Below are 22,313 nucleotides of genomic sequence, written 5' to 3'. Positions count from 1 at the left end.
TGTTGAATAGCACTGGGCTCAGGACAGAGCCCTGTGGGACCCCACTGGTCACTTCTCTCCAAGATGAAATGGAACCATTGTTGAGCACCCTTTGGGTTCGGCAGGACAACCAATTACAAATTCATGTAACAGTTGTCTTGTCTGGCCCACATTTTACAAGCTTGTTTCCAAGAATGTCATGGGGAACCTTGTCAAAGGCCTTACTGAAATCAAGATATGCTATATCCACAGCATTCTCTTCATCTACCAAGCTGGTAATTTTATCCAAAAAAAAGAGATAAGATTTGTCTGGCATGACTTGTTTCTTTGAAACCCGTATTGACTTTTTGTTAATCCATCTCATCCAGAAAGCCCTGGAGTTGTGAGACTAGTACCTTGCCCCAAAATATAATGTTGGAAACTGGCCAGTAATTATTCAACATCATGGGATCCAGGTAGGGCTTTTTCAACAATGGTTTTATAACTGCCTCCATTGGGCATACTGCAATTTTGCCTTCTTTTAGTGAGGCGTTAATCATTCCCTCTACCTACTTAACCAGCTCCCCTCCCCTTAATTCCCCTCCCCTTAATTCATGCAACCAACTACATTCCCCCTACAATTGGATTCATCTACCAACACTTACAAGTAAATGTAATAACAGTAATAAAGAATTATTTTTATATAATGCCACCTATTTATGAACTGCTTTACAGATGACACAAGGCTCTAATCCGGGGTGTTTGTAATCTAAAGCAGACACAAGGAAACAGCAGAGGGAGGTACAGAATTTGGTAAATTACTTTTTTTGGGGGGACAACAAATCCCAGAATCTCCCAATTAGCATGATTAATTTAAAAAGTAACATTTTGAAGCTATGGAATGGGGGAAATGGAAGCATGGATAAACTGAGGAGGAATATGTGGTTACTTTAATTACATATAATTTTGCTTAGTACAATATGGAATGGGGACTAAAGAAAATAAAAGTTGTCCCCCATCTCATTTGATAAGCATAAAATGTGTTTTTAAAATAAGTTAGGTATTCCTAGTTTCAGATATTTTCCATATTTTGTGTTTGATGTGTGCCTTCAAGTCATTTCAGACTTATGGTGACCTGGGTTTTCTTGGTAAATTTCTTCAGAGTTTTTGCCTTTGCCATTGCCATCCTCCGAGGCTGAGAGAGTGAGACTTGCCCAATGTTACCCAGTGGATTTTTTTGACTGAGGGCGATTCAAACCTTGGTCTCCTAAGTTCAAGACCAATGTTCAAATCACTACACCACACTTACCCTGAGGCTACTCCCTTGACAGATGAATGACATCACAGAATCTGTCTTATAAAGATCTGGAGCCTCTTTATGACCTCATAGAATTTCTCTATACCTGATGGGCTGGTGATCTTGCTTATATGAAAGATCCTCCAGCACTTAATGTAGAAGTTTGGTCATGATGGAAATAATTTGGTGTCATCTGTATATTGTGTGACAATATGGAACTCAAAGGTCATGTGCTGCAATTCCTGCACAAGGGAATCAACTAATGGAAATTATTTCTGGCAGAACACTCAACAGAATGATACTTCAGTGCCCTACCCTCATTCTTCTCTTGGGGACTGTCTTGTTGTTAGAAAATGCATTTTGTTACTGTGAAGGACCATCCTGGGCAAATACTGCTTGCGATACTACACAGGATGCTACACAGGATCTGGAGCAAATGTCGACTAAACAGCAACCTTACTGTCTTCATAACTCAATGTGGCATATAATTGACTGTATTGTTGGCATGAGATTATCCAAAGAGGCCCTGGAAATGGTGTACACTAGTTGTAAAGTGGTACTCTTTATAGCTGTTGGTTTGTCTCTACATTACATTTCACTCAAAGTGATAAGAAGCATTAAGGTAAGAGTATGAATTATTTAATGAAGATAATGGTTTGCCCACTCCAGATTAGATTGTCTTGAAAATATATATTTTTGCCTTGGATCAGAGTCCTATAAATTAGGGAAAAGTGAAAAACAATACCATGCCTTTGTTTGTTGTGTCAGAAGTACTTTCTAAGCAGCACATAATAACTATAATGATGTTGTAATATTTACAACTATAAAGTTACTGATTTTGTTCCACTAGACTTGCTACAGGATCTTGGGAACTGCAGATTGGTGTGGTGCTAAGGATTTCTTAATCAGTGTGGGGTTAAAGATCCTTAATCAGAATTCACAAAGATACAATTTTCTTGGTCCTGGGAGAGGACAAAACCTGGTGCAGAAAGTAAAACCTGAATTAGCCAGTGAAATTATCACTCATGAGAATGTGAAGTTTCATGTATATTTTAGTGCAACAATGTAATAAAATAAATAAAATAATTCACACAAAATACACACAGTGTATTTCTAGTGAACACATATTTATGTTGTTCCCCAAGGCTGCAATAAGAACTTTACAAAACAGATGGCCACACTTTTTACTGGACTTATCTCTTATCCCTGTATTTTATTAGCATACTGACACTAAGAAACTGTTACTTTGATCTGTGCATCCTCAGCTTAATATTTACATAGCAAGCACCTGTTAATAGACCCAGGAGAGGGTCAGTAAAACAAAAAGGACTTGTGTTTTTCTTATTCTTGATGCAAAGTGATTTTGTTTTGTCATTTCTCTCAGGCAATGATCGAGAGACGCGCCTCCGTTTCAATTACTAGAGAAGCAAGCATGGAACACATCCAGAACATGGAAAAAATGATTACCAAGTTGGTGTCCAATACCTCCAAGATGATGAAGTACATGAAGCATGTAGCTCATAGGTACAGGAAAGAAGTTAAATACTATAAAGCAAGCAAAAGAAGAAGAGGCAAAAATGAAATTGATGAAGACGAACAGCTGTTCCGAGTTTGTCCCAACACCCATAGTTCCTGTTGTGAAACCTCAATGTATGAATCTTAGAAAAAAAGCTTCCACCCTCTCATTTTCCACTCCTCTTTTCATGTTATTTGCAGTTCTGCTTCTAAGACAACAGGGAGCAACGTAGACAACAAAAGCCTCTATTTGAGCATTCATCATGTTTGGGGTGAATTCTGTGAAGAATCATATGGATGACTGAGCTGAAATAGGCATAAAAGAGGCTATTAAACGATTTTTAAAAGCCTAGACAACGTGATTGACATTACATTGTTTGGTAGACAATGCTGTGATTTTTCCATATGATCCTGATATCTTAGGCCGGTTGCATGAAAGTATGGTTAATATAAATCCATATGTAACAAAATGAATTTTTAGCAGCTGTACATTAGTCCTTCTGACTAGATTCCAGATCCAGACTGACAGCTAATACAACACTTCTATGGCAGCAGAAGATATAATGAACCCTTTTTGGTGCTGTTCTTATGTATTGTCTGCTCAGGGATAAAGGCTACTAGGAAGCTTAACAGAGAGAAATCAAAGATTTATAATATTAAAATGTTACATTTTCAATTTATATATATATTTAAAACTTATTTTAAAAGATTAAAAAATGGCACAAGACTATGCACATTTTACATATTTGGCTATTATTTTATTCCATTATTCCATTTTCAATCTAGCCATCTGATTTGTATTATGTGAGTCTAACTTCTTTTCTTTTTGAAAAAAATATTTTTATTCACACATAGCAATTTTTTAAATGTAAAGCATGTAAGGATAACATACAATTCTAACTATCAACTAATTACCCCCAATTCAACTACAAACTATCTAAAAACACACACACACACACACAAACATAGAGTAGGAAAACAAGAGGCTTCCAACTTGACAGCTCACAGTTATAATTTATACGCTTACTCCCTCTATTTTATTATAAAAAAACTTAACATAATTATACTGATTACTATTTTAGATTACTCCTACTTTATACAAACTATCATAAATCTAAAATTTCAAAAAGTTGTAATTATTTTCTAAATCCACGTGAAGTCCCTTTAATTGGGTTAGTCCATTTGTCCATCCAAGAAGGTCATAGAATTTTACTAGCCCATCTTCCTTTGTTGGGAACATAATTTCTTTCCGTCTCTGTGCTTAGTAGACTAGTCTTGCTGCTGTTACCATAAAACAAATAAGCAAAAGTTCTGGTTTCATTTAAATTTTTAATTTTAGAATGTCTTCCATATAACATGTATCTCAATCCAGGATGATGATGATGATGATGATGATGATCATCATCATCATCATCATCGTCATTATTATCATTATTATTGCCATATCACATGTCTACTATATATGATAGAAAGACTCTTCTTTATTTTAATATTTCTAACAAATATTAGAAGAGCTAAATACCAGTGGCATTGATACATCATCTCAGAAAAACATTCTTTAAGATCATAATTTGAAGTGAATCTTCTGGAACTAGCACAGATCCCTAAGATAAAAGTTGTATTGCTGTAACATTTTAGATGTTTTATTTACTGTGTGTCTTTCAATAAAATCCTGGGAGGGGGGGGGGTAGGAATCTTAAATCAGGATCAGAGGCTTTTGTGAAAAGTTAGATAGGTGTCTATAACTTTTGACTTGTGATACTCCACTTAATGGAATGCCCTCTCCAAGGAGGGTTGCTTGGCTTTTAACATCTAGCAGTTTAGCTTTGCCTAGTGTATTGGAATGTTGTTTTTTATTGTCACTTCTTTGCACACTGCTTATTAAAATTATTTTTAATCTATGTTTTAGCCATCTTTAAGGGTAGAATCCTATTGTGACTGTGTTATGTACTTTCATTTTTTATTTAAATCATGTAAGGTACCAAGGCCAGTTTTTGCAATTTTGTGAACTAACACTGTAATAGATAAAAACTCTATTCTGATCTTTATAACTACTGACTGTACCCTTTAGGCTGCAATGGTATACTCACCTAGCATTCATTCTTCTGCTGCTTTTTTAAAATATAAAATAATGTTATGAACTTTAACGCTTTCCCCATATATCCTCCCCCTGATTAATCAATATGTTATGACCTTGGTTTTGTGCATATTTAACCATACAATCTTTCACTTGTTCATTCTCTATTTCCATTTCCAGAAATAACTTATGTAGAAGTTTTAACATCAGAGTTAAGTTGTCCCGATTCATAAAGCATAAGTTGTCCCGATTCACAGGCAAGCTTATTCAGAAGCTCATAAAGTTGATGGTAAAAATTAAGTATTTAAATCGCTTGTTGGTGACTGTGACACAGTGGTAAGCAATTGTTTCCCAGTCTCCTCTGCTTCACTCGCAGCAGCACAAAAACAATGAGTGTTGCTTTGATCGCTAAAAACAAGATCTAGACTCAGGTGGGTACTCCTCTGAGCTTCTCATACCCAAGAAGCAATTTGTGCCAGTTTAAAATGTCCCAAACTGGCAGCACCATGTCTAGTGTCAATTTCCTTAGTGGAACCACATAACACCATTTCAACCCAGAAACCTCATGAGTCTACCTTCTTTTTTGAGCACCCCCCATGAAACTAAGAAGCCTAGATTCAGCCAAAAAAATTTGAGGCTTCCAAAGACTCTGATGCTGACAGACTTACCTTGCCATATAGAAGGTGGAAGAACAGGTTGGTATCTATGCTCAGACCACTGTCTAATGTATCTACTGTCTCTGTCAAGAAAGGTACGGTAGCTTGGATGAATTTGCAGCCATGAAAGGAAGACTGCCCTTGGCAATAACGTCTCCTGTTATTTCTTTTTGTTTGAAGAAGGCAATGCCTTCTGCTTGTATTTGGTCTCTACTAATCCTGGGTCTAGTGACTCTCCAAAAAGCTTGCTTCCAGTGAATGGAACAGAAGTTAAATTTTGTTTAGAGTACATATCAACATGTGCCTTCTAACTGGGACAGATCTGTACCCTAGCACTGAACTGTACAACATTTAGGCAGGCATCTGCTGAGAAGGCAATTATTTTAAGCAGTTTATTGATAGTTTTTTGTGGGTTTTTCGGGCTATGTGGCCATGTTCTAGAAGAGTTTCTTCCTGACGTTTCGCCAGCATCTGTGGCTGTGCATCCTGACATGGTAGCCCTGGCAGAGAAGCCATTGAAATCCACAAACATCTGGATAATTTCAACCGGAAAGAAGAAACCCTTAAAGTGAACAAAATTTGGCTACCAGTCCTGAAGAATAACAAAATGAGGACTCAGCAAATGCAAATGGGAAACCACTCAGGGTCAGGGGCTTTCCCAGCAGATAATGATCCCCAAATAGCAGACACTAATCCTCTTTTGCATTAGCCTCCCAGCCTGAGGCCTGCCATCAGCACAGAACAATACACATGCAAATCACTCCTGCATTCCCAGGCTCACACAGTATATATATACCCACTTTTTCCAGGCAAGCATTCTCTGAAGATGCCAGCCACAGATGCTGGTGAAAGGTCAGGAAGAAACTCTTCTAGAACATGGCCACATAGCCCGAAAATCCCACAAAAACTATGGATGCCAGCCATGAAAGCCTTCAACTTTATTGGTACCCTGTCTCAATTTAGTGTTCTCACTATAAACCTCATCAATTAGCTCCTTCATCCAGACAAAAGTAGCTTTGGAAAAGAGCAATACTAATTATGCAGCCCTGATAGCCAGGGAAGACACTTCATAAGCTCTCTTAAAAAGAACCATCTGCCCCTTTTTCCTCTGGAATTTTTAAGGTGTCTTCTCTATTTTTTGCATACGCAGAAGATGATGCTAGAGCTGAAACAGAGGCGCCCATGAGTGGGATTTGTAGGTTTGACATACCTTGTTATGTATCATATATTCTTGAAGTCAAGAAATTTATGCCCCAAAAATGGACTACAAAATCATGGGTTGACTTATATACGGGATAATAAGTTAAAACTGCTTATAAAGTTTCTAAAAGAGGTGCCCACCATTCCTTCATAACCAGGGATCTTTAAACAGCTCCCTATTTGAGTCCTCACACGCTCCCCCCCCCCCCCGGTCATCCCTCAGCCTTCCTTTATAGGCAGAAATAACAAACAGCTGCTGAGACAAGGGAGAAAGAGAGAGAGAGAGTTTGCCTCCCTGTTTGAGTCCCCGTATGGTCTCTCTTCTCTGCTTGTGTGCCTTATCCCTCAGCCTTCCTTCGTAGCCAGAGCAAATAAACAGCTGGTGAGGCAAGGGAAGAGAGAGATTATGCTGAGGCTTGTACCTCATTTTGAAAGTCATGAGCCTTAGAAGTCCTGGTGGTGAACGGAAGAGAGAGAGAAAGGTTTGTACCCTGTTTAGCAAGCCATGAGCCTTGGAAATCCTAAGGGGAGAGGGAGAGAGAGAGGGAGAGAGAGAGAGAGGGAGAGTTTGTATGCCGAAGTTTGTTTCCCCATATTCCATGCCAAGACTGTGACCCTTGACAGAGGACCAGAGAGGGAGAAGTAGGGAGAGAAGTGGTGCTTTGTTTCCCCCTTTAGATCTTTTGTAACATGCCCCAGTGTTTGACCTTCAACTTATCCACAGGTCATATCAAAATCCATGATTTTGCCCCCCCCCCCAAAACTGCCCTCAACCTCTACATGAGGTATAGTGAATTGCTTTCTCCCTTCCTAACAAGGTACAGTGTGCTCGCGTTACACGTGGACGCACTATACGCGGCTTTCAGCATACGCTGAAACCTGAGAGGGAGCCGTGCGGGAGCACGCAGGATGCAAGGGGCAGCATGTCCCATTAAATGAATGGAGCGTGCACCCGAGGCACGCGCATGCCGCTGTGCCGTTGCGCCACCGCCACATGCACGAGCTCCATTACTTTCAATGGGGCTCGAGCATATGCGTTTTTTTTCGAAGGGGGATCCGGAAAATCTAATTGCTGAACTCTGACCTCACCACAGTCTATTGTATTGTTTTTAAGTATGCTTTATGTTTTAATTCTACATTGTTTAATTATATTTTAATGGGGGAGGGATTGAGGGATTGGTCTGTATATTTTTAATCTTTGTAAGCCACCTTAATTGCATTTTGTAGAGAGGCGGGATATAAATAAATTTTATTATTATTATTAAAATCTAGTCCCTCAGGGGAAAAAAAGACAGAATATAAGATATGTAAGGAACAACTTTTATTTAATAGTATGGTAGTGGCCAGAGCCAGCATAGTGTACTGGTTTGAGCATTGGACTATGACTCTGGAGACATTTCAAACCCAGCTCAGCCATGTAAGCCCACTGCGTGTCCTTGGGCAAGTCAAACTCTCTCAGCCATAGAAGATGGCAATGGAAAACTTTTTAAAACTTTAGTTTGTAAAATTCAATAACATTTTTAAAAAAATAAAAAATACTGTTCAGGCCATGAGTAGGATATATGTGAAACTGACACTATAGATTAAATTACAACAGTCTTAATATTATTCAGTAAAAGTTTATAATGGGACTTCAGTGACAGGCAGCATAATCTTCTGTCAGTAAAAGACCTTGCTGTGGATTTTTATTTCGAGAGCTGCACTGGCTAGACCTCTGAGGAGTTCCCTAAGTAGCAGCTACACCCAAGCCCCAGCCTAGTGTTCAGTTTGCAAGTAGATGTCAAGCCAAAACAATTACCAGTAAGTAGAGAGCTTTCAGGAGCAATATATGAGAGAGGTAATTACTGATGTAGTTCAAAGGAGTTATGCTTATGATCCACTTAATGTTTGTGACTGAGATGGGAGAAACCCAATTTTCCTTGGATCAGGTTAAAACAATTGATTCACTTGATCACTATCTTCATGAGTTAATCTTGTACTTATTTCCACTTGCTCAGGATTTAAATTCCTTAAGAAGCAGAGCCCTTCCTCCAGTCCATCCGCCTTGGTTCAGGCTTCTGAGGGAGAGAAGAATTGCTGGACCTGATTCCCTTCCCCACCACCATTCTGTTCTCCTTTTGTGTCATATCTTTTTAGATTGTAAGCCTGAGGGCAGGGAACCGTCTTATTAAAAATAATAATTGTAAGCCGCTCTGATAGCCTTAAGGGCTGAAGGGCGGGGTATAAATACCATAATAAATAAATAAATAAATAAATATTAAAAAAAATATCAGAGCCACATCTCAAAAAAGCTTAGGACAGGAGTTACTTATCTTACCTGCCCAGTCCAAGAATTCAACACACTCTTTCTTCTCATAGCGGCAGGCAATATCTCTGGCCTTCTCACCACGGAAAGTAGTTGCATAAATATCTGCTTCCAGTTCTATCAGAGTTTTCAAAGTCTCAAGTTGACCCCAGGCTGCAGAACAGTGGAGAAGTGTATAACCTGAGAAAGTGAACCAAATTACATATATAATTGTGAACATAATACTTATGTATACCATTCTGTTTTTCCATAATGTATAACTTCAAACAAAAATATCATGCTTTTTCATGCATTAACAATGCCTGGTCAGTCAGAATCCAGAAAGTCATTCTGTTTTAAGGGATCCTCAGTCAAAGAACTGACATATAAACCTTATTAAGCTACTGATCCTTTTGTTAAGAATTCTTTTAACAGCTACGTTTTGAGAACCAAACATTTAATCATTTTTTTAAAAAAATAATTGAATGGTGTTCATCAGCTAGATACCTCTGGCTGTCGTTTCTTTCAGATTAACCCCATATCTTGCCAGTGTCCGGATAACATCCTTCTGTCCAGCCATGCAAGTTGCAAACAATAGGCCTCTCCCTACAATATCCCTTTCCATTATCAACTCGGTAGCTTTTTCATGATCAGGATCTTCTGGGTCCTCAAAAATCTGTTGTACTTCCTCTGTGTCACCATTTAAGGCAGCTCTCAGGAGAGGATTGACGTATGCTGTTTCTTCTTGAGATTCTAAATCCTTGTCTTCACTTTGCTTTGTTGAGTCTATTGTCTCTTCTGCCAATTCCATTTCATCGAGATAAGACTGAGAAAAGAAAAGAAAATGAAACCCCTTCAAGCAGATGTAAAGAACTGTACATATTTTAGTCTATGACGATTTCATACAAAATGCAGGGTATAGCATGTACAATTGCACATGTAAGAGACATCATATTTTGGGTCTAGAGGGTCTAGCTATGATCATACCTAATCTAAAACCTTTTTGGGCTACTGTAATGTACTCTCCGTTGGCAACCTTTGAGAAATGTTTGGAGACTTCAGCCAGTCCAGAATGCTGAGACAACAGACTTCAGCATTTGCAGAAAGGAAAATGATCATATATACCTGACTATAAGTTAAAAAAAAAAGTATGCCCAAAAATTGACCCTAAAATCCTTGGATGACTTATACATGGGTCAGTACAGTAATACTACTTAGAAAGGTCCTGAAAGAAGTACCACCCTGATGCCCCACTCACCCTACCTATGCAGTGATTTCTGAAAGAGAAGTGTGTGTGCGTGTGTGAAAGAAGTGATTCCCTTCCCAATCTGATGTTAAAACTTTCTCTCCCCACTAAACAAATACCCCATTTCCTTCCAGTTCCTTCCCTTTTCAAAATCTTCTCCTCCTTTACCAGGCAAGTGGTGTTAAGTGGTCGGGAGACATCCGGAGAAGGAGAAGGAGGGAGGGGAGTGGTGCTTCCCCCTTTACATCTCCTTGTTACAGCCCCCTAAGTTTTACCCTCAACTTATCCACGGATCTTATCAAAATACATGATTTTGGCCCTAAAACATTCCCTCGACTTGTACAAGAGTATATACGGTACATTACTAACAATTAATTACTGAATTTGGGGCTATTACCTGTTTTTAACAATGCATTGAGTCATTTTCTCATAAACAACTGATTGTATGTTTATGTTTTGCAGCACAATTAAACTGTGTATAATTGGAAAGGCTTAAGCACCTTAAAACTTTCTTGATGGACAGACAAAGGCCTGAAACACACAGATCAAATAAGGGGGCTTCTGGTTGATTTGAGGGCATAGCATTCAAATGACACATGCCCCCAAAGCAACCGGAAGCCACTGCAGTGTTGCGATCTGATCCTTTGGAGTGGATCGAAAAGGTTTGGGATTGTGGCGGCAGCCCACTTCAGGAGCAGGCCATGTGGTCACCACAGTCCCAGCCTGATTGCAGCAGGAGTGGCCTCTGGCTGCTCTTTACCTGCCATGTACTTTGGCCCAACTTTTAGAACATCACACTGACAGAAATTTGAGTGAAAGAGTTATAGTGATAATTAACTTTTACACAACATGGTACAAATGTATTTTGTTTTGAATCTTTTATCTCTCTTCACATGTTGATTTTTAGAAAGATATTCTATCATAGTTGTTGACACTGTATTCACTAGAGAATTTTACTTGGACAGTTCTGGATCATAAATCCTGCACGCCTTATTACACTAGATGCATTGCTTGCTGGTTATCTTTCGGCCTAAACAGATGGGCAGGATACCACAGGCCAACCCCATGGTATCCCACCTGCGGTTTCCACTTGGGTCAATCCTGGGTCAGCATGGCAACAGGTGGGTGTTTACATGCATGCAGGCCACAACACCGTGGATCCGCTGCCACCATGCACGGTTTACCTGCCGCTGGTGCTGCAAGCACTCTGAAGGCCCCCGACGTGGCATGTAAGGGTGGAAACGGGGCACCTGGTTATACCTTTGTGACCTGGTGCCCCCTTCCAATGTCATAAACTGCAGCAGGGGCCTTCAGAGCAGATGTGACAGCAGTGACAGGTAAGGGGTGCACAGGGCTGTGCAGTCTACCAGCTGTCACCATGGAATGTCTAGAAAACTCTGCAGCTAACAGCCAGTCTTTTTAGACTGGATTTGGGCCGGGATTAGTCTGGGACCGCCAGACTGGCATCTGGAGTGGCCAATCCTGGCCTAGGGCTGTCCCAACAGTACAACACCAGCCCAGGAGGAGCACAGGCCTTTTGGCCCACGCATACAACCCCCCCAGTCCCTGTAAAATCTTTTAAATATTAATATAAAAAAATAATAATGCTACGGCAAGATTATTGACCAGAGCAATTATAGTGGGCATGCCATACTTTTGTTACAGTACCTTGGTCTGTTTGTGGGCTGATTATAATCTGCAAATTCCTATATGACTTGACTGAATGACTGCATTCTTCCATATAATGAGAACTCAAGTCTTGCTTCCTAAGAACACATTCCTCTTGTTGCAGGAAACACAAGTCTTATTTGTTAATTTAATTTAGTTCAGCACCTATAATCCTGGCAGTTGGCTGGAAGTCTAGGCTAGATCCATCTCTATCCTTACTTTGGCAGAATAATACACTTTCCTTAGCTGGGCATTTGGTTTTTAAGTAGTCCTTTTTGCTGAAATAGACTTAAACCTGGCAAGTACTGCTTATTTCATATCAATGTATTTTTAATATTTACTCTGAATTTTTTTTAAGTATTTCTAACTGATGTGTTTCAACTCTTAACTTGTATTCCAATATAACTTTCCAAATGTATCAGTAAAATTTTACCTAGCAACACCATCACAAGATGCAATTGAAGTGGTTAAAAAAAAGAATGTAAGGATTTTATGTTACATCTGTGAAAAGTCAAAATCAGCTCTATTGTCAAAATACAATTAGGTGAATTTTTTTAAAAAGTAGAACTTCAACAATTCTAGGGATTGAGAGAATACAGGGGATTATTAAGTCCTATAGGAATCAGTTACAGCGGGGTTTGGTTCCAGGATCCCATATGGATAACAAAATCCATGGGTGCTCAAGTCCCATTGGCATACTAAAATGGTGCCCCTTATATAAAATGGCAACATTAAAGATTGCTATTTGGAATATATATATTTTTGGAGGGATATTTTCAAGCCATGGATAAAAAGTCCACGAATAATGAGGGCTGCCTGTATTTAGTGCAACATCAAGATATTTAAAAAGTAGAACTCCTAGGATTATAGGGATGAAAAGAATACAAGGAATTAGCTAGCAGAAGGCAGGTGGGTGGGAGGGAGGGGAAAGGGGCAGTAAGGGGGTGGAAAGAGGGGAAGGGAAGAAAGTTAGGGGCAGTGACGTAGCAGTGCCTGGCTGTGAAGAGATGTGCTTCTCTTCCCCTTGACACACAACCCATTGGCTCTAGAAGCAGTGAGGTTTTCAAGACACTGGCTTCAGAAAGAAAGCCTCTCCCTGCCTGCTACCAATGGAGAATCCGGGTGAGGTTGACAAGCTGGACTTGGTGCTGCTGCCATACACATGTGAGAAAGCAAAGGGACTGACAACAGTTGATCATGGGGCAGGAGGAGAGTAGGATGAAGTGCACATATGTGAGGAAGCAACGGTCAGCACTGCCTCAACGCAGTGCCATCAGTTGGACACCCACCTTCTCTGAGCCAACCTTCCAGGTCCCTCCACCACTCTTAATAATAATAATAATAATAATAATAATTTGTTTTATTTGTATACCGCTATTCCAAAGATCATAGCGGTGAACAGCAAGTAAGCTAATTAGCAAGTAAGCTAATTTGCCCCCAACAGTCTGGGTACTCGTTTTAGCTCCCTCCTCGGAAGGATGCAAGCCTGAGCCGAGCTTGGGCCCTTTTCTAGATATTGGCATGAGGAAACAGGAATGGTGGAAGATGAACTGATTTCACTCCAAGATAACAAAATGAAGAGCCCTCCCTCCTTGCCAATGGTCATCTTCTGGCCTGGAGGGAGCGAAAGGACAGGCTCAACGCCTTCTTCTTAGAGCAGGGGTAGGCAACCCTTTTGAGCCGGGGGCCGGGTAGCTGTCCCTCAGACAACTGGGGGGGGGGGCGAAGCCAAAAAATAAATAATTAAATAATTTTTTATATATAAACCGGGACAAATGTAGGACAAAATTTTCAAATGGAGGGCGCTTTTTAAATAAAAAATGGAGGACACATGAAAAAATTTGCTGATTTTTTAAAAAATGTTAATATAAATGCATGTTTCTGAGGCTTCTATAGACAATTGCCCCCCAAAGACCCCGGCGGCAATCGGAGGCAGGACAGGGCTGGGGCCGGCCCCAAGGCCTCGCCGGGCCGCATCTGGCCCATGGGCCGCAGGTTGCCTACCCTTGTCTTAGTGCCTTCAAGTCTGATGCTGAAAAAGTACTATGCCTGCACCAAGCACATCCATCCCATTAAAACCATGAAATCTATGCTTTACGGATGAGATGTAATTTTTTTCAACTTGATAAAAATATTACATTGCTTTTAAAAGGCCACAAACAGATGGCGGAAAAAGGCTGCCCGCCAGGCCAATATAGAGCCAGGGCATACGCATGATGCGCACCCCCAGATCCCGCTGGAGTACCCAACGCCAGGCCAATATAGAGCCAGGGAATGCGCATGATGCGCACCCCCAGATCCCGCCGGAGTACCCAACGCCAGGCCAATATAGAGCCAGGGCATACGCATGATGCGCACCCCCAGATCCCGCTGGAGTACCCAACGCCAGGCCAATATAGAGCCAGGGCATACGCATGATGCGCACCCCCAGATCCCGCTGGAGTACCCAACGCCAGGCCAATATAGAGCCAGGGCATACGCATGATGCGCACCCCCAGATCCCGCTGGAGTACCCAACGCCAGGCCAATATAGAGCCAGGGCATACGCATGATGCGCACCCCCAGATCCCGCTGGAGTACCCAACGCCAGGCCAATATAGAGCCAGGGCATGCGCATGATGCGCACCCCCAGATTCCGCTGGAGTACCCAACGCCAGGCCAATATAGAGCCAGGGCATACGCATGATGCGCACCCCCAGATCCCGCTGGAGTACCCAACGCCAGGCCAATATAGAGCCAGGGCATGCGCATGATGCGCACCCCCAGATCCCGCTGGAGTACCCAACGCCAGGCCAATATAGAGCCAGGGCATGCGCATGATGCGCACCCCCAGATTCCGCTGGAGTACCCAACGCCAGGCCAATATAGAGCCAGGGCATACGCATGATGCGCACCCCCAGATCCCGCTGGAGTACCCAACGCCAGGCCAATATAGAGCCAAGGCATACGCATGATGCGCACCCCCAGATCCCGCTGGAGTACCCAACGCCAGGCCAATATAGAGCCAGGGCATACGCATGATGCGCACCCCCAGATCCCGCTGGAGTACCCAACGCCAGGCCAATAGAGAGCCAAGGCATACGCATGATGCGCACCCCCAGATCCCGCTGGAGTACCCAATGCCAGGCCAATATAGAGCCAGGGCATGCGCATGATGCGCACCCCCAGATCCCGCTGGAGTACCCAACGCCAGGCCAATATAGAGCCAGGGCATGCGCATGATGCGCACCCCCAGATCCCGCTGGAGTACCCAACGCCAGGCCAATATAGAGCCAGGGCATGCGCATGATGCGCACCCCCAGATCCCGCTGGAGTACCCAACGCCAGGCCAATATAGAGCCAAGGCATACGCATGATGCGCACCCCCAGATCCCGCTGGAGTACCCAACGCCAGGCCAATATAGAGCCAAGGCATACGCATGATGCGCACCCCCAGATCCCGCTGGAGTACCCAACGCCAGGCCAATATAGAGCCAGGGCATACGCATGATGCGCACCCCCAGATCCCGCTGGAGTACCCAACGCCAGGCCAATATAGAGCCAGGGCATGCGCATGATGCGCACCCCCAGATCCCGCTGGAGTACCCAACGCCAGGCCAATATAGAGCCAAGGCATGCGCATGATGCGCACCCCCAGATCCCGCTGGAGTACCCAACGCCAGGCCAATATAGAGCCAGGGCATGCGCATGATGTGCACCCCCAGATCCCGCTGGAGTACCCAACGCCAGGCCAATATAGAGCCAGGGCATACGCATGATGCGCACCCCCAGATCCCGCTGGAGTACCGAACGCCAGGCCAATATAGAGCCAGGGCATGCGCATGATGCGCACCCCCAGATCCCGCTGGAGTACCCAATGCCAGGCCAATATAGAGCCAAGGCATACGCATGATGCGCACCCGCAGATCCCGCTGGAGTACCCAACGCCAGGCCAATATAGAGCCAGGGCATGCGCATGATGCGCACCCCCAGATCCCACTGGAGTACCCAACGCCAGGCCAATATAGAGCCAGGGCATACGCATGATGCGCACCCGCAGATCCCGCTGGAGTACCCAACGCCAGGCCAATATAGAGCCAGGGCATACGCATGATGCGCACCCCCAGATCCCGCTGGAGTACCCAACGCCAGGCCAATATAGAGCCAGGGCATGCGCATGATGCGCACCCCCAGATCCCGCTGGAGTACCCAACGCGTCTCAAACCCTTTGAAGGCTTTTAAGGTGCTATCAGCCTGGAGTTATTTTCAGAACTCTATTCAGGAGCCAGATAATAATAATAATAAGAGGGTTTTATTTAATGGGGTTTATAATGGACATTTCCAGGACAAATAGGTTTTCCTGCTGCTGCTGCTGGAGTGGGAAGGAGTCATGGCTTCCCAAAGAAGGCGAAGGAGGGACTATAGACAGAGTAGCACTAGCATAGTAGGCCTTCCTGCGCTCTCACGTTGCTTGCTCCCAAACACACGGCAGAAACAACCCGGTTTGAGCCCGCTTTAACTGCCATGGCTGAGTGCTAGGGGATTGTGGGAAGTGTAGTTTCTTGTGGCTCCTCTCTGGCAGAGGAGGCGAAAGGCTTGACAAGCACTACAGCTCCCGCATCCAGACAGGGCAGAGCGGGGCCTGGTCCATCCGACGCAACCTGAGGGGGAAAACCAAGCACCGCGTCACCAAAAGCCAGGCCTTGAAGTACCTTCCTGCATCGGCCGGGGCCTACGCCGTCGCCATAGCAACGCCGGCCCTTGTGAAGGGCGGAACCCTCGACGCTGGGTTTGCGTTTCCGGTCGGGAAGGCTCACTGAGGGGTCACTTCCGGTGAATGAACGCGGGGAGGGGAGGGGGAGGGGCCAGTTTCCGGAAGCCGTCGGAGCCTCCTCTCTCTCTCTCTCTCTGCGGTGCGAGAAGGCGAGGAGGACGGAGGGCAGGTGAGAGAGGAGGCATATCAAGGTTCGAGGCCGCTTCAACGGTCCTGGCTGCGGGCGATGGGATGCTGGGAACTGTAGTTTGTCTCCGCTCTGGGCCCCACAACAAACTACAGTTCCCAGCATCCCATCGCCCGCAGCCAGGACAGTCGATGGCAGCTTTGTCTTTTGGCCATTTGATTATTGACGGCTTTGATTAATATGTTCTCTCTAGGAATCTGTAAGTCCTCCAGGGCAACTCTATGGTCAATGTCTGGCAGATATTGAGCACAGTTGCAGTGGAGACTCCTCGAGAGGGGTCCTCCTCTCAGATAAAAAAGCATGGCGTTCTTTGCCATTTGTGGTTTCTCCATGTCCCAAGTCCAAAACACATCCATCTTGAGGCCGTCATAAACGCCCTGGCTCGGTGCTAGGGAATGCTGGGAATTGTAGTTGGTTGCAACACCAGAGCTCACTTGATTAAGAAGGCTAAGTGTCCCGCAGAACTACAGTTCCCAGCATTCCCTAGCACTGAGCCAGGGCAGTTAAAGCGCTCTCAAGCTTGATTATTTCTGCAGGGCTTATTGGACCTAATTCCCATTAACCAGAATCCACTTGCTAATTCCAAGTCAAATGCACCCAGTGAATGAGTGGGATTTAAAATGGGTTGCCATAATTGTCCACTATTACCAGGGACAAAATGTAGGACGAATTCGAGACCAAAGTGTAGGACAACTGCAGGACAAAACTCAGCCCAAAATGTAGGACATTTGACATCCTCCATTTTTCTTAAATCTACTTTTTGGGCTGAGTTTTGTCCTGCATTTGTCCTACAGTTTGGTCTAGAATTTGTCCTACATTTTGTCCCTGGTAATAGTGGACAATTATGGCAACCCTACGTTTGGATCTGCTTTGATTGGGACTGGCAGTTGGACTTTGACCATTGAGTCCTGTGGGACTTACTCCCAGGAAACTGCGCATAGGAGAATAGCTTTGAATGGCTTCTGCAGCTGGAAAATGGAAATGTACACTCTGCCCTCCAGATGTGGTTGGACTGCAGTTCCCATGATCCTTTGCCATTGGCTATGCTGCTAGGGCTGATGAGAGTTACACATGTGTCACGCCTCCGCTTTATATGTTTGACATCGCCGCTCCTTATATTTTATGTGATACATTTGAAAAGCCCGATTCACTTGAATAAAAATATATTTCACTGTTGAAATAGCACAATTATCTTAGGCCCAAGACGCACTGCAGAAATAATCCAGTTTGAGACTGCTTTTATTGCCTTGGCTCAGTCCTAAGGAATCCTGGGAAGTGTGGTTTATTGTGGCACCAGAGCTCTCTGACAGAGAAGAAGACTAAGGCCTGTTACAGACTGCCAAAATAAAGCTGCTTTGGGTCTCTTTGGAGGTATGCTATTTAAATGATGCATGGGTCCTAAGAGTCCGGAGGTCGTGCCAAAGCCACACTCCATTCCTAAGCACTGAAGTGCAGCTTTGGTACAGCTTCCGGATTCTTAGGATGCATGCATCATTTAAACAGCATACCTCCAAAGAGACCCAAAGCAGCTTTATTTTGGCAGTCTGTAACAGGCCTAAATGTCTCACAATGCTACAGTTCCCAGACTTCCCTAGCATTGAGCCAGGGCAGTAAAAGCTTTTTGGACCTTGTTTTCTGGGTACTATTTTTAAAGATAGAAATGGGGAGGAAATTTCACTTGATTGTGGTTTTGGATGTACTTTTTAGGCATCTGGATGGTCAGTCGTCAGGATTTTTGCCAGACCTGCTATACTAAATGGGTAAAATGAGTTGAAGGAATCGATTCATGGTGGTTCAAGTCTTGTGACTTACCTCAGTTTCATTCCACAGTGAGTGACTAAATATGTTTTCTTTTTAAATGCATGTATTATTTTTTAAAAAATAGTCTCCATAGTAGGGTAGCATATTTACCATGTCAAAACCATGGGATGTGTTGAGTAAGTTTACAGTTGTATTTTAGCGGCTAGACAGTTGCAGGGTTTTAATTTCTTACAATTTTCTTTATGTATTTGTATTTTATAGCAAATATGTATTACAAACAGAAGCAAAATAATGTAAATTTCTCTGGGAAGTGGGTTTTAACAGAGGGGTGGCAACATAGGTAATCTCTTGTTTGTAGACACTTGTAGGAACATGGATTAACTTAAAGTGACAGGGAAATTAACTGCCTTGCCTGTTATGAACTGGATGCTCTGTTTTCTGGGTTCAAACGATTGGGTTTTCATTGTTTTGTGGGTTACAACCCTCCCCTGTTTTGCATACATTAATTTAAATTTGACTTATATACTTTTCAGTGTAAGCAGGAGTGCCTCTGCCTCTGCCTGTTGTGACCCTCTGGCTTTGCCTTCTTTTAGTTGCCCTGCACTTCACCCCACAATACCTAATTGGCACAGCTGCCACTTTTAAAAACCTTTTTAAATGGTGTGAAGAGTGTGTCCTAAGCACTAGTGCAGCCCAATCTAAAGATGTGTTTGCTCAGAAATATATTACACTTCAGTGGGACTTGCTACCTGGTAAGCAGCTTATAATACAGTCGGCCCTTCTGATACACGGATTTTTTATACATGGATTCAAGCATACACGGTTTGAAAATGTCCTAAAAAAGTATACATTTACCTTGATTTTCCATTTTTTATATGGGACACCATTTTGCTATGTCATTATATGTAATGGGACCTGAACATACACGGATTTTGTTATACACAGGGGATCTTGGAACCAAACCCCAGCGTTTAACAAGGGTCCACTGTAGCAGATTTTGGTGTGGAAAAACCTTATTGATGGCAAAAGTAGAACTATATACTGTATGTGGAATATTTTGTTTTGCATAATACCAACACAAATTAGAATTAAATATATCCCATTGTATCCAGTGAACTTACTTCCTGGTATGTGTATGGTTAGAATTGCAGCTTTATTCTTAATTAAAAATGTTCACAGTACCGAAATATTTATTTATTTATTTGCCTGTATTGATTTTTTAAATTTTTATTAATTCAACTTATTAAACATAAAACATAACACAATACCTGTGTTGCCATATTTCCATTATGATACATTTTACATAAAAGCAGATACCTATATAATTGTTGTTTTGTTTGACAGAGAAGTTCCCAATTTCCTTATTTATCCCTTTTTCATCCTCTTCCATCTTCTTACCTTTCCTCATTCCTTATCTCTCTCTCTCTCATCACTCTGTCTACCTTCCTTCCTCCTTTCCACTCTCCATCCTCTCACTCTCCTTTCCCTTTCTGTCTCCCTCACTCACCTTCCACCCTACCCTCAGACATTTCAGTGTCTGAATAAAATTAAGGGGCAAGCCATTTGGAACCAGAAATCAGTATTTGAGAAATTAATGTTAATTCCATAATCATGTAAACATCTTTAGATCTGACCATTATCTCAACATTTAAGTGTACAGATCAGCAGAATAGATTGTTACACATTTCTTCATTTCCTTAGGAAAAGCACAGAAGCTTAGACTGAAGTCTTCTCTTAGTGGTGCATGGACGGAAAGCCAATGCGCAGGTAAGTTAGAGAATGAGAAATTATTTGTTTAGAGACTGGTTCAGATATTACACCAAACCATAGTTTCTACTTTATTATTATCATTGTGTAGAACCCAAACCACTGCTGAATTTCTAGACAATCTTAGTTTAAAGCTGCCTGTTTCACTGGTGCGCGCTCCAGTTTTGAAAGTGCAGCTGCCTCTTGAGTGGAGTGAAACGTTTAACTATGGTTCACTAGTTCAGACATCACACCATATGACCTCAAGCTGGGTCACCGATCCATTGACCAAAGTAGCATGCTGCTTCCTGTCACAGTTGGGACAGTGTGCAAAGCAGGAGCAACTTGGCCTGAATTTACAGGACCAGTGTTTGTTTGTATGGAGGAAGCTAAGATCATCATTGGGAACACCTTGATGATGCAGCAGTTGAACTACTTAAAAGTGTAGCATAACAGAATTGTGCTATGCCATGCTCTTAGTCTCTGGTTTTTTCATTTGAAGAAAGGCATATTTCTAAAGGGAATTTTTGCTGATCCATTCTTGAGTTAATCTGACCAAAAGCCTTGGGACTTCTGTGTGGAAGATTTGTTTTAAAATTTAATTTATCACATTTATATACTGTTCAATTTATAAGAAATATCTGAATTGTGTATACAGGTTGAATATAATACAGTAAATTAGATAAGACCATTAATAGCCCATATTTAGAGCAACAGTAAAAATACATGTCTGAGTCACAGATCAGACAATGTCTGTCAGAAAACAAATGTTTTGAGCAAGACTTACTCTTTCCAGTTTTACATAGGCTTGTCTGAGCTTATACTTTTTGGTGTCCTTGTTGTCTGACCATTGGTGTCGCTTATATATTCTTTTCCCAGGTGTACCAGTAATCGAGCAGGTGAAACCGGTATGGATGTAACAAGTCGTTGCACTCTTGGAGATCCCAACAAACTGCCTGAAGGAGTGCCACAGCCTGCCCGCATGCCTTACATCTCAGATAAGCACCCTCGGCAGACGCTAGAAGTCATCAACCTATTGCGGAAGCACCGTGAGCTGTGTGATGTAGTGCTGGTTGTGGGGGCCAAGAAGATCTATGCCCACCGGGTGATCCTATCAGCTTGCAGCCCCTATTTCCGAGCAATGTTCACAGGGGAGCTGGCAGAGAGCCGACAGACTGAAGTGGTGATAAGAGACATTGATGAAAGGGCCATGGAGTTGCTAATTGACTTTGCATACACTTCACAAATTACAGTAGAAGAGGGCAATGTTCAGACTCTACTGCCAGCTGCCTGCCTCCTCCAGCTAGCTGAAATCCAGGAGGCCTGCTGTGAGTTTCTAAAAAGGCAATTGGATCCTTCCAATTGTCTTGGCATTCGAGCATTTGCTGATACACACTCTTGCCGGGAACTTCTGAGAATTGCTGACAAGTTTACCCAACATAACTTTCAAGAGGTAGGTGGCCTTCTGCCTGATCTAAATCTGTAGTAGAATGAAGCGCTAATATGAACTGTATCAGTGCAAGTGGAGGATCACATTTTAGGATACTCCTGTACAGTAAAAACAAAAAAGCAGTACAGGAAGAGATTTGGGCTGGAACATTTTCCCCTGCTGGATTAATTTAAAACTTAAAGGAGATATTTGTCACATAGCAAAGCATTCAGAAATAGCATGCACTTACATCTGCAGGGAGAGGACAGTCAAATTCAAACTTCCTGTAGATAACAAGAGCTCTCGTGTCACAGTGGTGATGCCTGTACTGCAGCCACTCACAAACCGCAATGTTGTGAGTTTAGTACCAGCCAGCTAGGGGCTCTGGGTTGACGCAGCCTGGCATCCTTCCATAGGTCGCTAAAATAACTACCCAGCTTGTTGAGGGCTATTAGTTTACATTTTGTAAACCACTTAGTACATTGGTAAGCTGTATAGAAATGTATTTGCTATTGCTACAACACCCACCTGAGCTG

The 22,313-nt window shown here is 42.7% G+C and overlaps 2 protein-coding genes across 7 annotated transcripts in view; one reads left to right on the top strand and one right to left on the bottom strand.

Annotated features, from left to right (window-relative positions):
* Positions 1–16,687, bottom strand: part of LOC149316661 (ankyrin repeat domain-containing protein 45-like) — a 49,377-nt gene extending 32,690 nt beyond the window's left edge. The window contains exons 1-3 of one of the 3 annotated variants that reach the window (XM_089515995.1): positions 16,593–16,687; positions 9,495–9,813; positions 9,021–9,188 (exon numbers count right to left, since the gene is read on the bottom strand). In XM_089515995.1, coding sequence (XP_089372121.1) covers positions 9,021–9,188; positions 9,495–9,798 — 472 coding nt within the window. In that variant the 5' untranslated portion in view covers positions 9,799–9,813; positions 16,593–16,687. Of the gene's footprint in view, positions 1–9,020; positions 9,189–9,494; positions 9,814–11,901; positions 11,992–16,592 lie in introns of those variants that run through there. The other 2 variants (XM_089515994.1, XM_089515993.1) reach the window with 2 other exon arrangements.
* The window catches only part of KLHL20 (kelch like family member 20), an 85,945-nt gene that overhangs the window by 33,164 nt on the left and 30,468 nt on the right, over positions 1–22,313 (top strand). The window contains exons 1-4 of one of the 4 annotated variants that reach the window (XM_089515989.1): positions 16,736–16,823; positions 18,549–18,670; positions 20,304–20,369; positions 21,228–21,801. In XM_089515989.1, coding sequence (XP_089372115.1) covers positions 20,347–20,369; positions 21,228–21,801 — 597 coding nt within the window. In that variant the 5' untranslated portion in view covers positions 16,736–16,823; positions 18,549–18,670; positions 20,304–20,346. Of the gene's footprint in view, positions 1–16,735; positions 16,824–18,548; positions 18,671–20,303; positions 20,370–21,227; positions 21,802–22,313 lie in introns of those variants that run through there. The other 3 variants (XM_089515990.1, XM_089515991.1, XM_089515992.1) reach the window with 3 other exon arrangements.

The sequence above is a fragment of the Sceloporus occidentalis genome, unplaced genomic scaffold, assembly GCF_023333645.1.
Source record: "Sceloporus occidentalis isolate IW3139 unplaced genomic scaffold, rSceOcc1.0.p SCAF_3, whole genome shotgun sequence".
NCBI lineage: Eukaryota > Metazoa > Chordata > Lepidosauria > Squamata > Phrynosomatidae > Sceloporus > Sceloporus occidentalis.
Note: the sequence above shows the minus strand (reverse complement) of the source record. Positions and strands in the feature narration are given on the sequence as shown.